At 36.4% G+C, this 15,846-nt stretch overlaps 1 protein-coding gene across 2 annotated transcripts; it reads right to left on the bottom strand.

Moving 5' to 3' along the window:
• Positions 1-203: 203 nt before the first annotated feature.
• LOC21390217 (protein MRG2) lies at positions 204-11,316 on the bottom strand. 2 transcript variants are annotated; one of them, XM_024169077.1, is made up of 11 exons: positions 10,964-11,316; positions 10,830-10,871; positions 10,617-10,670; positions 10,493-10,506; positions 9,952-10,067; positions 9,263-9,303; positions 9,041-9,145; positions 8,265-8,344; positions 7,249-7,418; positions 933-1,029; positions 204-717 (listed from the first exon to the last, which is right to left on the bottom strand). In XM_024169077.1, exons 1-11 carry the CDS (start codon positions 11,144-11,146, stop codon positions 627-629), a joined length of 993 nt encoding a protein of 330 aa, XP_024024845.1. In that variant the 5' UTR covers positions 11,147-11,316; the 3' UTR covers positions 204-626. The 2 variants fall into 2 exon arrangements, with proteins under 2 accessions (XP_024024845.1, XP_024024846.1); XM_024169078.1 differs by lacking the exon at positions 10,830-10,871.
• Between the last annotated feature and the right edge of the window lie 4,530 nt (positions 11,317-15,846).

Raw genomic sequence — 15,846 nt, forward strand, 5'->3', positions numbered from 1 at the left:
AAACACGTCTTAAACAAGATTCCGTCCCTTGTTTACTTATTCAAGAACCTCATTTAATCGTCCAATTAAAATTTTTAGTTCGATGACATTTAAAAATCATAATCCTTTTAGGTTGGTTATATCTTTGTTAAACAAGCAAAGCAATAAAGTAAAGTGAAATTACAAATAAAGTGGTTTAGAATGTCCCAAGATCATTGCGAAGAAGAAGAAAAGTTTTGGATTGGTTTCAATGTCATCCCTCAATTACAAACAACATGCAGATATTCTACATAGCTTCTCCAACAAAACATGATCCAAGTCCAACCAATGTATATATATAGTTTCCATCATACTCCCGACTAACAAAGCATCATCATTTTGCCATCATCATCCAATTTGTGCCAATTTATATTAACATGGAAAACAAGTCTTGTGGGTGCAGACTAAATAAGACACAAGAAGATACCTAGCTTATTCCTAATAGAAGTTAGGCATTGGGACCATATGAAGTATGTATACGAAAAATGAAGACTCGGGAAAACGTACAAAGAGATATACCGTCGAGTTATAGGCAACTATGGAAGTCCAGTAAAAAAGACCCGAGTCAGCGACAACTATGTAAGACCCAGGAAAACTCATGTTCAGAGCTAGTCATCTTGCTTGTTGGTGCTCGTTTCAATGTCTTCGTTCTCGGGGTAAGTAGAGAGGAAAAATGCACTCTGATTCTTCCTCAGGAATCTGCATGACAAAGGATATACATGTACTAGCAAACTATATTGGACAGTATGAAATAATAAAGACGACACGCACACACATAGAAAGCAAGAAACAATGTCCCTACCAAAGCCCTAGTACACCATTTTTCTATCTCCACTCTCAACACTTACTTTTTTTTAATTATTTTCTAAATCCTAGCTCTTAATTTAGGGGGGAAAAAAAAAAGAGTTTCATACTTGAGAAAATCAACCAATCTTTGCTGCAAGTCCGTCAACTCCTCCTCTGTAAGTCTAGTATCACTTCTATCATTATACAGTATCTCGGGAAATTTGACTGCAATTTACCAAAAAATGACATTAAATGTGAAACATATTAACATTTAGAAGAAAAGCTTTATATCACCCAACTTATGAATTGATTAGCAAACGACTCGAGAAACGCTACAATTAAGCAACAAATTAAATTGACTACGATAAAATAAAAAAATTCACAGAAAGCTTGGATATCCACTGTGGGAAATAGGTGCCAGAGATGGGATAAACACTTTAGAAATTGGATAAAACACTTAACCCCTAGAATTTAGGGATTCGGATGACAGCAAGTTAGGATATTAGGATATCTCTTCTAAGAAGTCTCTATCTCCTCTTATCTCTTATCCATTATCCGCATATATATCCATTATCCGCGTATATACCCATTAGAGGCTCTTGTAAATGTGATTAATAAAATATAATCATTTATTCTTTTCCACATGGTATCAGAGCTATAGGGCTTGTTTTTTCCCTGGAATTAGAAACTTTTTTTCCTTCTTCGGCAAATCATAGCCGAATTCTCCCTGACTTGCCTTCATTGCAGTTTTTTTTAATCAATTATCTATCCATTTTTTTTTCCTTTTGTGTTCCTTCGCTAGGGTTTTCTCTCTTTCTCTGTGACTTCATATCCAGATTAAGAAATGTCAGAAATAACCTCTTCAACTCCAGTTGTTCAATTAGCTTAGCAGCGTGAGGAAGAACAAAGTCAACGCTCCACGAGAGAATTACAGAATATCCAGACTGCTTATAGACTTAACGACAGAAACTACCTAAAGTGGTCCCAATTAGTTCGGACTTTTTTGAAAGGCAAAGGAAAATTGAGTCATCTATTAGGAACTGGACTGAAAGAGGGTGAAACTGGTTTTTGAAGCATGGGACGAAGAGGATTCCATGATCGAGTCTTGGTTGTAGAATTCTATGACACCCGAAATCAGCGATACATGCATGTTTCTACCAACCGCAAAGGCAATATGGGATGCACTGAATCAAACCTATTCTAAAGTCCATGATGCAGCACTAATATACGAAATTAAGACCAAGACAGCAGCCACAAAACAAGGAAGTCAAACTGTGTCCGAGTATGCTAACTTTCTGCAAAATCAGTGGCAAGAGTTGGATTATTATCGAGTAATTGACTTAAAGTGCAGTAGATGTGCAGGGGCAATAAAAACCTTCATAGAAAGAGATCGAGTTTATGATTTTCTTGCATGTCTAAATCCTGAATTCGACCAGATGAGGATTCAAATCCTAGGTAAGATGGAAGTACCGTCTCTTAATGAGATAATATCATTGATACGGGCTGAAGAGAGTCGAAGAGGAGTGATGCTTGAATGAGAAACGGCTGATGGATCTACACTCGCAACTTCTTGTAGCAAGCAACAGGGTCTGTAAAAAGCCGAGACACACAAGAGAACGCTGCTGGAAATTACATGGCAAGCCGTCGACAACCAGCCGTGAGTGGGGAAATAAAGGAGGACAGCAGCAACGACAACATGGCCAGGCTTATAAGGCCTCACAAGTAAGTCAGAATCATGATCCAGCACAAGAACATGGCGGGTTTAACAGTGAGGAAATAGAAAAATTAAGAAACCTGCTAGGAACACCTGAGAAACCGTCCAACAACTGTTTGTTAGCTCTCTCAGGTAAGTCTCCATTTTCTTGTGGACTGAATGTTTCTGATAAAGTATTTGTGAATGCATGGATTTTAGACTCGGGAGCCACAGATCATATGACACATACCCCAAATCAGTTTAACACTTACACCCCATGCCCAAGTAATAAAAAGATTACTGTTGCCAATGGAACCACAACCACAGTAGCCGGAATAGGAGATATTCATATCACACCTAGTCTTATCCTTAAAAACGTTCTACGTGTCCTTAAACTTTCCACCAACCTTGTGTCTATTCAAAAGCTTACCAAAGACTTACACTGCCATGTTATGTTCTATCCCTCTTATTGTGAATTTCAGGATCAAGATTCAGGAAAGAAGATTGGACGTGCTGAAGAAAAGGATGGACTTTATTACCTTGAGATGTCAAACCTTCCAAGTATGATCACAAGAAATTCACCCTCCTTGTTTCTTTCTTCTACAAAAAAGGATATCATCTGGTTGCATCACTTCCGCCTTGGTCACCCTTCCTTTACAACCTTAAAAATCATGTTTCCCTCTTTGTTTAAGGGATTAGATATTAGGACATTTCATTGTGATATTTGTGAGTATGCAAAACACACTCGTGCATCTTTTCCTATTAGCAATAAAAGATGTTCTTTTCCATTCCATTTAATCCATAGTAATCTATGGGGACCCTCTACTCTTCCAAATATTTCTGGTTCACGATGGTTTGTATCCTTTATCGATGATTGCACTAGAGTCACCTGGCTTTTCTTGCCTAAAAACAAATCTGATGTGAGTAACATCTTTCCTAACTTTCATACGATGATCCAAAACCAATTTCGAACAAAAATAAAAAGGTTTAGGTCTGACAATGCAAATGACTACTTTAATCAAGTTTTATCTCCTTTTTTCCAAAAAGAGGGGAATTATTCATGAGTCATCTTGCATCAAAACCCCACAACAAAATGGGATTGCTGAACGGAAAAATGGCCATCTCCTAAACACTACCCGAGCACTCTTATTTCATCAAAATATACCGAAACACTATTGAGGGAGGCGGTTCTTACTGCTGCCTACATTATAAACCGACTTCCTTCAAGGGTTTTAGGGTCGAAAAGTCCAATGGAAGTTCTCTCTAAGTTCCATCCCGACATTAGTGCAACAAACAACCTTACACCTAGGATCTTTGGGTGCACTTCCTTTGTCCATATCCATAGCAACAATCGGGGCAAGTTAGATCCTAGGGCAATCAAATGTGTCTTTGTAGGATACTCCTCCACACAAAAAGGTTACAAATACTTTCATCCACCCACCAGAAAACTCTGTCTCAGCTAATGTCACATTTGCATAAGACAAACCATATTTCACTACACCTTATCTTCAGGGGGAATCCTATATATTATGGAAGATAAGATAAGGATCCATTCCTACTTGACCTATCAACAGATTCACCATCTCCTTCTCACTCCCATACTCAAAATCCAACATCACCTATCTCAAACACAAAACCGGTACCTCCTGATCCTGTTGTGTCACCAATACCACTTGAAAATAGGACTCTTGATCATACGATTTGCAAAAGTGACCCAACACATGATGACAATTTTAAATGGAGATAAAGAGTGCAATTACGGGGGTTTGAACTCAATACCTCCCGCTCTGATACCATGTTAGTTTACCAATCCATCCCAAAAGCTTAAGCTATTAGGAGGTGGGCCAACAATAATTTTATACTTTAACAACCCCTACTTGTAGAAAACAAACACCCATCTCCGAAATCTCAAACCTTTGACCAAAATCTGCCCATAGCCGTGAGAAAAGGAACTCAAGAGTGTACCAAAAGACCACTATACCCTATATCTCATTTTGTATCCTTCAAAAAGTTCTCACCGTCCCATAAGAACTTCCTCACGAGTTTAAATGAAACTGCTATTCCAAACACTTTGTCCAAGGCACTATCTAAGAAAGAATGGAGAAAAGCTATGAGAGTCGAGATGGATGCATTGGAAAAAAATGGGACATGGGAGTTAGTTGATCTTCCAAAAAGGAAGAAAGCAGTGGGGTGTAAATGGGTTTTCTCCTTGAAGTTCAAAGCGGATGGATCATTAGAGTGCTACAAAGCAAGGTTAGTTGCCAAGGGGTACACCCAAACATATGGGGTTGACTATCAAGAGACCTTCGCGCCAATTACAAAGATGAACACCGTCAGGATCTTACTATCACTAGCTGCCAATTTTAATCGGAACTTATAACAATACGATGTGAAGAATGCCTTCCTTCATGGAGACTTAGAAGAGGAAATCTATATGAGCATCCCACCCGGGTTTGAAGGAGTTGAAAGGGACAAGGTATGCAAGTTAAGGAAAGCTTTGTATGGATTGAAACAGTCACCCCATGCCTGGTTTGGAAGGTTTACCAAGGTAATGTTAGCCACTGGATACAAGCAAAGTCAGGGAGACCACACCGTCTTCATCAAGCACTCAGAGTCTGGGGGAGTTACAGCCTTAATAGTCTATGTAGACGACATTATTGTAACCGGGGATGATGAGGAGCAGCAAGTCCTAAAACAGTGTTTAATCAAAGAATTTGAGATTAAAGATTTGAGGAGGTTGAAATACTTTCTTGGGATTGAGGTCACGCATTCCAGACAAGGCATATTCATCTCGCAATGTCACCAATCATCTCAGAGAAACCGGAATGCTCGCAAGCAAGCCGGCCGCAACACCTATAGAGGCAAATCATAAGCTTGGAGAAGCTATTGAAGATCGAGCAGTAGACAGAGAAATGTATCAAAGGTTAGTTGGGAAGCTCATCTACCTTGCTCACACTCAGTCAGATATAGCATATTCAGTGAGCGTCATCAGCCAGTTCATGCATAATCCCAAGGAGATTCACCTTCAAGCTGCCTACCAAGTGCTCCATTATCTGAAAGCTAATCCCAGGAAGGGGATCATGTTCAAAAGAGACAATGAGCTCGTTCTTAAAGTGTATACAGATGCAGATTACGCAGGTTCTCCCATGGATCGGAGGTCTATTTCAGGTTATTGCACATTCCTTGGAGGCAACTTGGTGATATGGACAAGTAAAAAGCAAAATGTTGTAGCCCGATCAAGTGCAGAGACAGAGTTTAGAGCAATGACGCAAGGTGTCTGTGAGTTGTTGTGGCTGAAAATTATATTGGAAGACTTGAAGATTAAATTGAGTGGACCAATGAGACTCTACTACGATAATAAATCAGCAATCAGTATTGCACATAATCCGGTGCAACATGACCAAACTAAACATGTTGAGATAAACAGGCACTTCATCGAGGAAAAACTAGAAAGCGGGTTGATCTGCACACCATACGTCTCCACAAAGTCAACTAGCATACGTTTTTACAAAAGGACTCAATAGTGCTACCTTCCAAGAAATTACTACCAAGCTGGGAATGAGGGACGCCTATTCACCAACTTGAGGGGGAGTGTGGGAAATAGGTGCAAGAGATGGGATAAACACTTAAGGAATTGGATAAAACACTTAATCCCTAGAATTTAGGGATTTGGATGACAACAAGTTAGGATATTAGGATATCTCTTCTAGGAAGTCTCTATCTCCTCTTATCTCTTATCCATTATACGTGTATATATAGCCCATTAGAGGCTCTTGTAAATGCGATTAATAAAATATTATCATTTATTCTTTTCCACATCCACACAGACGCATATTAGCCAGGTCAGCAGCAATATTCCAACCACAACAAGCACCAGAAATCAATATTGCAGCACTTGAAAATAATGTTTCCAAATTAGATACATAGCAATGTCTAAGCATTAATTATTGACCAGGAAAAACAAAAAGCACTAGTTATTGAATAGAAGACTATGGAACATGGCTAACTCGATCAACATAATCTACAATCATGGCATCTAAGAAAGCGAAGAAAAATTTATTGGAGAAGGATAAATACACATTTTAGATTTAAGACATTACAAAACCCCAAAATACCCACGAATAAACATATCAAAAATCATACAAAATGTCCCAAATAAGTTGGCGATCAGTGATGAGACAAGACAGATATTTGAAGCTCAAGCTCAAACAGATGACAGGCAAAAATATCTGACCAACCACACACGCCATAAGCATACTATATGTACCAATGTTTTTAAAAGCGCCTGAGGCTTACGCCTCAAGGCCCGCCTTGTGGTGAGGCGCTGAAAAAACGCCTCAAAGCTTACACTTTGAGGGTAGGGTAATGAGGTTTACGCCTCATTCATGTGAGGCCCATGCCTCAGGGCTACGCCTCAAGAGGCGCATGAGGCTTACGCCTCTTTGAGTGTTTTTCTGAGTTCTTTTAACCTAATTGATGTTGGGACCAAACTTTTAAGGAAGCCTGAGTTAACTAAGAACCAAAGAAAAATCAGAGAATGGTTGCCTCCTCCCTTCTATTACATTGTTTCTCTCTCTCCTCTCCCTTTTCTTCGCTCAGCCAAATAATGATCAACAATTAAATATCTTCCTTTTTATTTTTATTTTTTTTTTTGAAACAGAGATTCAATATCTTAATATGTAATAGATGCACTGTCAGATGTAATAAGATGGTAGAACACAGTATCAAAGGGCAATAGCATCCGAGTTTACCAAAAAGGCGAAGCAGATGTTCAGCACCATACACGGTTGAAGGAGAGATGTCATCTGTTGTTGCTTCCTCAAATTGCCGACGTTCACATTGGTAGAGAAGCATTGCAGGCAAGGCTTTATCAAAGTAAAATTCAAAACTTTGCACAAATGGTCGAATCGTATCATCAAATCTGGATCCAATAAATAATGTTTGAAATATTAAAACATTACAAACACAATTTAAGAATAAAACACAACATAGACGTGAATCTTACTTATCTAAACCAAGAAATGAGCATTTAAATCAGACATCTATGAGGGGAAAAAGTTAGATGCCAACAAAAACTCACTACACTAGATAGCACTTGGGTCAATAACACTTTAAGCACCAAAAACTGGACAAAATTTGAAAAGCACATGAACGGTCCAAAATATCTTGACAAAAGATTCGTTATTGTATAAACCCAAAAATAAAGCTCGTGTGATGCAAATAAACAGGAGATATTTTGATTTATTTTTTTATACTTTCAGAGATATCTATTAGAGACAAATATGTTTTAATAGTCCCATGAAGTCAACAATACAAATTTTAGCAAACATATGAAAAATTCCAGTTGACAATTGAAGGATCAAGGAATCTTCACATATTCCCACTTGTCAAGATCTTCCACAAATAATTTGGTGTGAAAACAAATAACGTGTAACATTACGCCACCTTTGCCCCCAAGTTATTATTGATTAAAAAGCAATACAAGGGAAAGAAAGAAAAATTCTGCATATTGGCTATTCAACTTAAGCCCAAACAAGAAAACAAAAAACAAAACAAAACAAAAACAACAGTGTTTCATTTTGAGTGCAGGGTTAAGAGAAGAGTAGTGGGAAACTCATTTTATCTGATCACTGCTGCAAGATAAAGGGGAAAAATCAATGAGAGTGATTGCAAAGGATACCAAAATTGATTTTTAAGCCCAATCAACTTCAAGAGAAAGGGGAAAAAAAAAAACAAACAGTCACAAACAAGCAGGGAACTGACTTACGAGCCATCCTTCTTTTCTCTGTAGTCTACATACGTATTAAATATGTCATGTACGTTTGGAGTTCGAGGAAGTTTAACAAGCTGCAAAATAAGATAAATCCTTCCAATTTATTATGGGCACCTTTAGGCAGGTAATTCATCAGCATACACACAAAAAAAAAATAGAAGATAATTACTGAAACAAATGATGAATAACTATTTCAGCTTCTTGAAAAATCCAATAATACAATCAGTATTTAATTGACAAGCTATGTAACCGAAGACTTAAATTTAATAAGCAGAATTAACCAAAATACGTGACCACCAACCACTTAGATCAAGTACATGCCATGACATCTCTAGGCCTAATGATAGCTCAACCAACATTTCCAGAATATTTTAGAAAAATAATTCAGCTATTCTACAACAACATACCAAAACAGAGATAATCAAGACATTGTGCTGGAAACTAATCGCATAAACCAATAAACAATTCAAACATACAAAAGATTAAAAGCAGTCCAACTGCATGACCGCATTTCCGTCATGTAATCATGCCAGAAATGTCAGGATTAACTTTGGTAACGGAAAATAGGCCAATTACCATACTTATATTACTGTTAAAAGTTCAGTAAAAAACCTCACTAGTCAAAATTACAAAAATGTTACCAGTAACAACTTTTAGCTAATTAGATTGCTAAAACTAAATGCTGCTTCCTATATACAATTTCTATCCATATTTAATGTCCAGTCTGTCCTACAAAAAGTAAGATACAAATAAGAACAAAATAAAGCCACCTTCCCCATATTAGTAACGAATACGCTATCATCATTCAGTTGCTTCTTTAGTGTGGGTGGCATTTGGATATTCACAAGCTTTTCCATGAATACAGCACCATTGTCCTAACATGAAAAAAAAAAAAAAGGAGCTTAACAGAACTAACAATACAAAACCTTAAGAATAAGGTCCAAAACAATTAAAGATAAATAATCTCAATAATCTGAATATAAAAGAGATACCTTCATGACAGAATCATATTTTCTTTTTCTGCCTCTAACGACTGCAAAATTTAACATAATAACATAAAGAAGACGAAAGGCCATAAAAAATACAAAAACTTTAAAATTCAAGCCAAAATGACAATAAAGATCTTAAAATACATAATACTTAAAACCTAGTAGTGGGAAATAACCAGAAGAAAATGGAAAAAATGAAGTTTATAAAAAAACATAAAAAATCAACTAGCTTACTGCCAATATTCAATCATTCAAGAGATCCAGGTTTAGAGCAAAGGATAGACAACGCATGAAATAAAATGTTTCAAGAAAACATTGATAATCAAGAACCTTTCTCTAGCCCCTAAAAGTAACTCACATGACAATGCCAAGGAGCCACAACCAAAGATAAGTATATAATGAAACAAACTTGACAATCCATATTCATCTTAATGTTAAGTCTCCAGAAAGTTTGCCCCCAATATTCTAAGCACCAGGTAGTTGTTACTTTTTTTTCTTTTTTTTGGCCAGCAGTGTAAATATTTCTTTGTTTATCAGATAATGAAGAAAGACTATCAATTACAAGATTAAGAAATGAAATTGAAAAAAAAAAAACCAAATTAAGAATCACTCTTGCTACTTATGTGCAAAGAACAAATAAAAATATCTTAGAGCAAAAAATTATTCAAGAGAAGAAACCTAGCCATCAGAACCTTTTGGTTTCATACGTGAAGAGCGGCCTGGCTTTATACTTTTCTCTACTTCGTATTTCTGCACATTCTCTTCAGTGTATTCCACCAAATTATTTAAGCCTACCCATTCGTCCCAACTGTTCAAAAATTCGAAAATAGAAGGAAAGAAAGAAAAAATCAAGAATTGACATCAAGCAGTATAAGCCAATAAATAGATCGAAGAATACGTACAAAAGTTTGCATTATGGGTGTCTATCATTCTATTGCCTGACAATGGTGATTCAAAACACGATAATGATCATAATTCAAATGCTATTTGGAAGTTTGAGACTTTGGCTAAGAATAATATAAGCATAACAAAGCTAAAATAAATAAATAAATAAATAAAAATATCACGTCCACAATGCAAGAAATGAAAATAAAGGAAGAAAAACAATGGATGAATGAATGACCTGAAGAACGCAACAGTTAAATGAGATCATACTTCCAACAATAATAGCTTGAGTTCAGAAGCTTTTTTTTCATTTTTAAATCGGGTACTTTAGCAGGAAAATGTACTCACTGTTTGCTCCAGCCCTGCAGAAATTAGAACAGAAGAACATGCAATCACGATAGCATACCAAAAATTTAAAAAGATAAAAACATAAACACGCAGCAAAATGTTGATTAACTTGGTTAATACTTACAAGGTAATGGACAAAAAACTTCAATTCCTTCGCGTCATGTTGAATTTTTAGCACCTTGCAGATAGCAAACAAGCTCTACTTAGTGAAACAAGCACTGAATAACATTTCAACACCGGCATTTTAGGCAAAATTATACGAATTATCAGAAGATAAAGATATTTCTGCTACATTAAAAACGAAGAAAAATCCGCAAAATTGGCCCGAATTTGGCACCGTTCTTGATTCTCCTTTGTTCTCCCAAGAAAAATCCCAAGCCTAAAACAAGTAATTCCGAGAATTGAAGAAAAATGCCAGAAAATTAGACGGAAAGGAGAGAAAGAGAAAGAGAGAGAGTGGAGAGAAAATACCTTAGCTTCGTAAAAGACTCCTCTATGCGAAGCGAGGACCTTATCCTCAACGGAGAAAGAGGTGGAATCGGTGAGTAAAGGTGAACCGCGGTGGTTGAAGCTGTGAATTTCGGAGTCGATCTCGGTGGTGGAGTTGGAGATCGTGGTGGAGGAGTGAGAGGTCCCAGTCTTGGAGATCGCCATTAGAGAGGCTCCGTCGTCAATGTTGCCCTTCAGGTGAAGAAGTAGAGAGAGTAGCCAGACGGAATGTAAAGAACTGTGAAAGAGGGTTTTGTTTCTTCTGGGTTAGCCGGTGAGCCGTGAGTGGCGTCATGGATACGCATTAATCTCATTGGAGACGGCGGCAACGATAATCAGAAACGACACCATTTCATCGCTTTTTTTTAATTAATTAATCTTTTTGGCATAACAACATTCGCCTACAGCCTTTCTGAATCTCGGTTGTCGTTACAGTGCGGGCGGGCGTTCGAATAATTTTTAGGATTAGTCCTCTTTTTATATATATATATATATATATATAGGATTACGACTCTAATGGGTTATTTTGTTATTAGATTCATGTCATGATTTGTTATTTATTATAGTATTTTTTCTCATAAAAAATACATATAAATCAAAAATAATTCTGAATCCATCAACTAAACGTCCTCTAATTCTTCTTTTAATTTTGTCACATGAACATTTTTTAAATTGAAAAAAAAAAGTCTCGCGAATGGTCCCTATTAAGTTTTGGATGGAAACTTATAAATTGAACTCATAATTACAGCTGACAATTCGGGTAACGACATGATGATACGATTTAAAATTTACACGAAATTAGTAGGTTTAGGTATATTATAAATGGGTTTAAGTCATAATCAAATTGACACAATTAACATGATTAATAAATGGGTTAGGTTAGGGTTGACCTCCTAACACAAAGTGAAACGAATTGACACAATTAACTATATGTGTCATCTGTAATCTAATGATATGTTATGTAATATGAAAGTTTATATGACATATTAAATACAAATAATGTGAATTTTAATACTTGTAGGTAAAATTCATTTATTTTCTTAAAGAAAAATATAAATTGACCAATAAACATGTTAAACATGTCTTGACCGTGTTAAATAAGTCATTATTATATTAGTTATTTATTCAATATATTAATTTAAATGAGTTATACGGGTTGACACGATTAACACAATTAATAAATGAGTTGTGTTTAGGTTGACATTTTTGGCACGTTTAATAAACAGGTCGTGTTTGAATTGATATTTTTTTACACGATTAATAACCGAGTTAACACAAACACGACCCACTAACACGAATTACCACCCCTACTCATAAGCATAAAAAACCTAAACTCTGTTCTCTATTTAAAAATTGGACTCATGAAAGATTTCTAATTTTTGTTCTCTTTTTAGAAATTAGACTAATGAAAGATTCCTAAACTTGCTTTCTCTTTAGAAATAGTATTTGACTTAAAAGATGAACCGTATTTGTCCTTAATTGAAAAGAACAAAATTTATCCTTTATTATATATAAGAAGTTGTATCAAGTAATTAAGATTTGTTTTTCCTATTTTTTTCAAAAAAAAAAAAAAAAATTGTTCTCAATTTTTTATTTAAGATTGAGGAAAAGGGATTTGTCGGAAATGGGGTCAAGATCAGGATCATGGCCAAAATGAGGACCGAAACGGAGAGCTATTAAAGAAATTATAGAACAAGGTTTAAGCAACACATATTTGATTTTTTCTATCTATTTATTCTTAATATATAACTAATTTTACCTTATATTTTTTTAGTTAAAGGACTGAATATGGAACAATATCCCATATCAAGCGTTTTCCATTTATATATTCAACATAAGAATTAAGTTTTGTACATTTTTTTAGTTCAGGACTAAATTTAACGCCACTTTTTAATAACTGATCGATATAATCCATTCTAATTAATAGAGCCTAGCGTGCTCTAAACCTACAAACCAATGCTTAAGACAAAGAAAGAAGACTCAAGACTCATAAGGACAGGCATAAAATCGAAAGTAGTAGGAAAGGGGAACTCCTCTCTAGAGGAAGGGATTCGACTGTTCATAAACCCGAACCACCCGCAAACTCACCCCGTACCGCCCCAATCCAACCCGAAAAAAGCAACCCGCAGCATTATTTTTTAATTTTCGGCCCATTATACCTTCAATCCAAGTGTTTTGGGCGAATTGTGGGTTGGGCACATAACAACCCGCAACCCAACCCGCACAACACAGCCCCATGATTAGTTTGGTCCATTAAGTTTACTTCCAGCCCGTGCTCTCTCAGGCCCAGCATTACTCACCCAGCCCAGCAGGCCTTCGGCCCATTCATTACCGCATTAGGGGCTAGGGCAGGCAAGGCAATTAGGCAAACTGCATTACTCTCTCATTCTCGTCTCTTCCGAGTTTCCAGTTCCCTCTCGGCCTCTCTAGTCTCTCGTGTCTCGGCCGGCGCCGCCCCTCTCCCTTCAGGCATTAAGTCTCACAACTCCCCTCAGGCCTTCAGTCTCAGTCGCCCCTGAGCCCCTCTCGTGTCTCGTCTTGGAGTCGGAGCCGGAGGTAACGAAACCTCTCTCTCTCACTTCTTTCGCATCTCTATTTTTTTTTTTAGTGTTTGTTTGGATTGGAAATTTGATTTCTCCTTTGATGTTTCTTGGTTCGTGATCGACTTGAAGAGTGGCTGGTTGGCTGGTTGAAGAGTGGGTGGGGGGGGATACCAACGGATTGGCAGAAGCTAGTGGTTGATCGGAAGAGTGGCTAGTTGATCCCTATTTCTTCCAGACCTTAGACTCTGAAGGTTAGTTTATTCGAGATTATGTACATTTGATTTGTTTTAATTGTACATTCGAGATTATGTTATTGAAGATCCTACGAGCATAGGTTATGTTCGAGCATAGGTTATGTTATATAGCACCAGATTACCTTCGAGCATAGGTTATGTTTTAAGCATTCGAGCATAGGTTATGTTCCTCAACTAAGAAAAAAAAATTATTTGAATCCAATCATACGCACAAAGTGTATGGTATTTAGCGTATTAATGAATGTTTGTTTTAAGCATTGTCTGTTTAGCGTATTAATCAATGTTTTAAGCATTGTCTATTTTTCGGTTTAGGATGGACAACTTCTTATCATCATCAAGCAACAACACCCAAACTTCTGGATCTAGACTAATTTATATTTGCTTTGTATTTGATGTTGGATGGACTACTATGCTTCATGTTTAATGTTAGATGAACCGATAAAGATGGTTGCTATTTCTATTTAATGATGAACTTTGAATATTATATTGAACTTTAAGTCTTTGATTTTTTGAATGTTGAAACCGACCACCCAACCCACCCCGCACTGCCCCAACCCAACCCGAACATCGTTGGGTTGTGAAATTTTTCTAACATCGTTGGGGCCAAATATGTGCAACCCGCACCCTTTGGGGCGGGGGAAAAAAAATTATACCCCGCACCAACCCAACCCATGAACACTCCTACTTTTTAACATAGGGAGTCCGGAGTCTTCATAAATATATTTCCATTTTTTATTTTGCTTTTGTTTTATAGTGCTAAAGCGTTTGGTCTTCCTTCTTAAAACAGTAATTAGAAATACTACAGAGCAAAAAAAAAAAAAAAAACACGTGGGTGCGTTTAGAACCCATTTTAAAATAATTCTGTTTTTTGTATGAAATTAGAAATGAAAATATTTTCAATCTCATACAAAAATCATTTCTGAAAATACGTTTAATAGCTTTATTGAGAGATTATTTGAATATAAAAAAAACTCAAACTTCGTTTAGTTATACTTTTTTGAAAACATCTAATAGTATTTTAAAGAATATATTAAATAATCTTCTTCTTTCTTTTCACTTTACCCTCATATTTGAAATGGTAAAAATGAAAACGACTTATTTCTGTTTTTAGTTTCTCTCTCATATTACACTAAACTAAAATCTAGTTTTCTTTCCATTTTTTGTCCTTCATCCACTCCAAACGCAATCTCCTTCCCAGTTTTATTTTTTCTTGTTGGAAAACGTGAAAACGGCTTCAAAACTGAAACTAAACACGCAGACTATGTCGTTTTACATTGAAGAATGAATGAGAGGAATGAAAACGACATATAGCATGAACTATATTATGAGCTGTATGTTGTTTTCCTATATATAAGAAACAATACTAGGATTATCTCTTCACGTAATTTTTTGCATTTATATTTGAGACGTTCATTTTTTAAGGCGTGAATCGAATAAGCAAACAGCAGCTAACTCCTGATGAATCTTTATAGAACAAAGCATGAACCATAATCAAATATTCAAATTAGAAATATATTACACGCCGAAGAACTCAAAAACAATTAATAATAATTTGCATTCTTGTAATGATTAAGAGACTATAATACATCACACGACCTCACAAAAGAAAATAAACCACCAATAAAGCTTATTAATTACTACAACAGCATGAAAGAATTACGTAACGTATATAATGAATGAAATGCAATATTGGTTAAATCATAACAGCTCAAGCTGTAGTTAAACTCATCATCATCATGATCATGATCATCAGTGTCCACCTCCGCCAGAGCTTGGACCAGAGTTCTTGATCCCTCCTAGAGTTTGAACTGCATTAGGGAAATTGTGACCACCTCCTCCAGAACTTGGACCTCCGGTTTTGATCCCTTCAATGTACAGCCCTTCAAAGAGAAACTCAATGCCTTCGCTCGTCGAGCTCCGCGGCGGCGCCGTCAGAGGACGAGCTTCCGATAAAGAGCTTGCGATGACAAGAACCATGAAGAAGCTGATCTCGATCATTAGAGGCTTCAGACTACTTCTGGCCATTTGGATTAATGTATTGCCAACAAGTATAAGAAAGAGAGTAATT

This window comes from Morus notabilis, unplaced genomic scaffold, assembly GCF_000414095.1.
Source record: "Morus notabilis unplaced genomic scaffold, ASM41409v2 Scaffold557, whole genome shotgun sequence".
NCBI classification, from domain to species: domain Eukaryota; kingdom Viridiplantae; phylum Streptophyta; class Magnoliopsida; order Rosales; family Moraceae; genus Morus; species Morus notabilis.

Excerpts from the sequence above, each read along its gene's own strand:
- LOC21390217 (XM_024169077.1), bottom strand. The coding sequence starts at position 11,146 with ATGGCGATCTCCAAGACTGGGACCTCTCACTCCTCCACCACGATCTCC. Across the intron at positions 10,872-10,963 it reads GAGTCTTTTACGAAGCTAAG|GCTTGGGATTTTTCTTGGGA; the intron begins GTATTTTCTCTC and ends TACTTGTTTTAG. Across the intron at positions 1,030-7,248 it reads ACATCTGCTTCGCCTTTTTG|TCAAATTTCCCGAGATACTG; the intron begins GTAAACTCGGAT and ends GGTAAATTGCAG.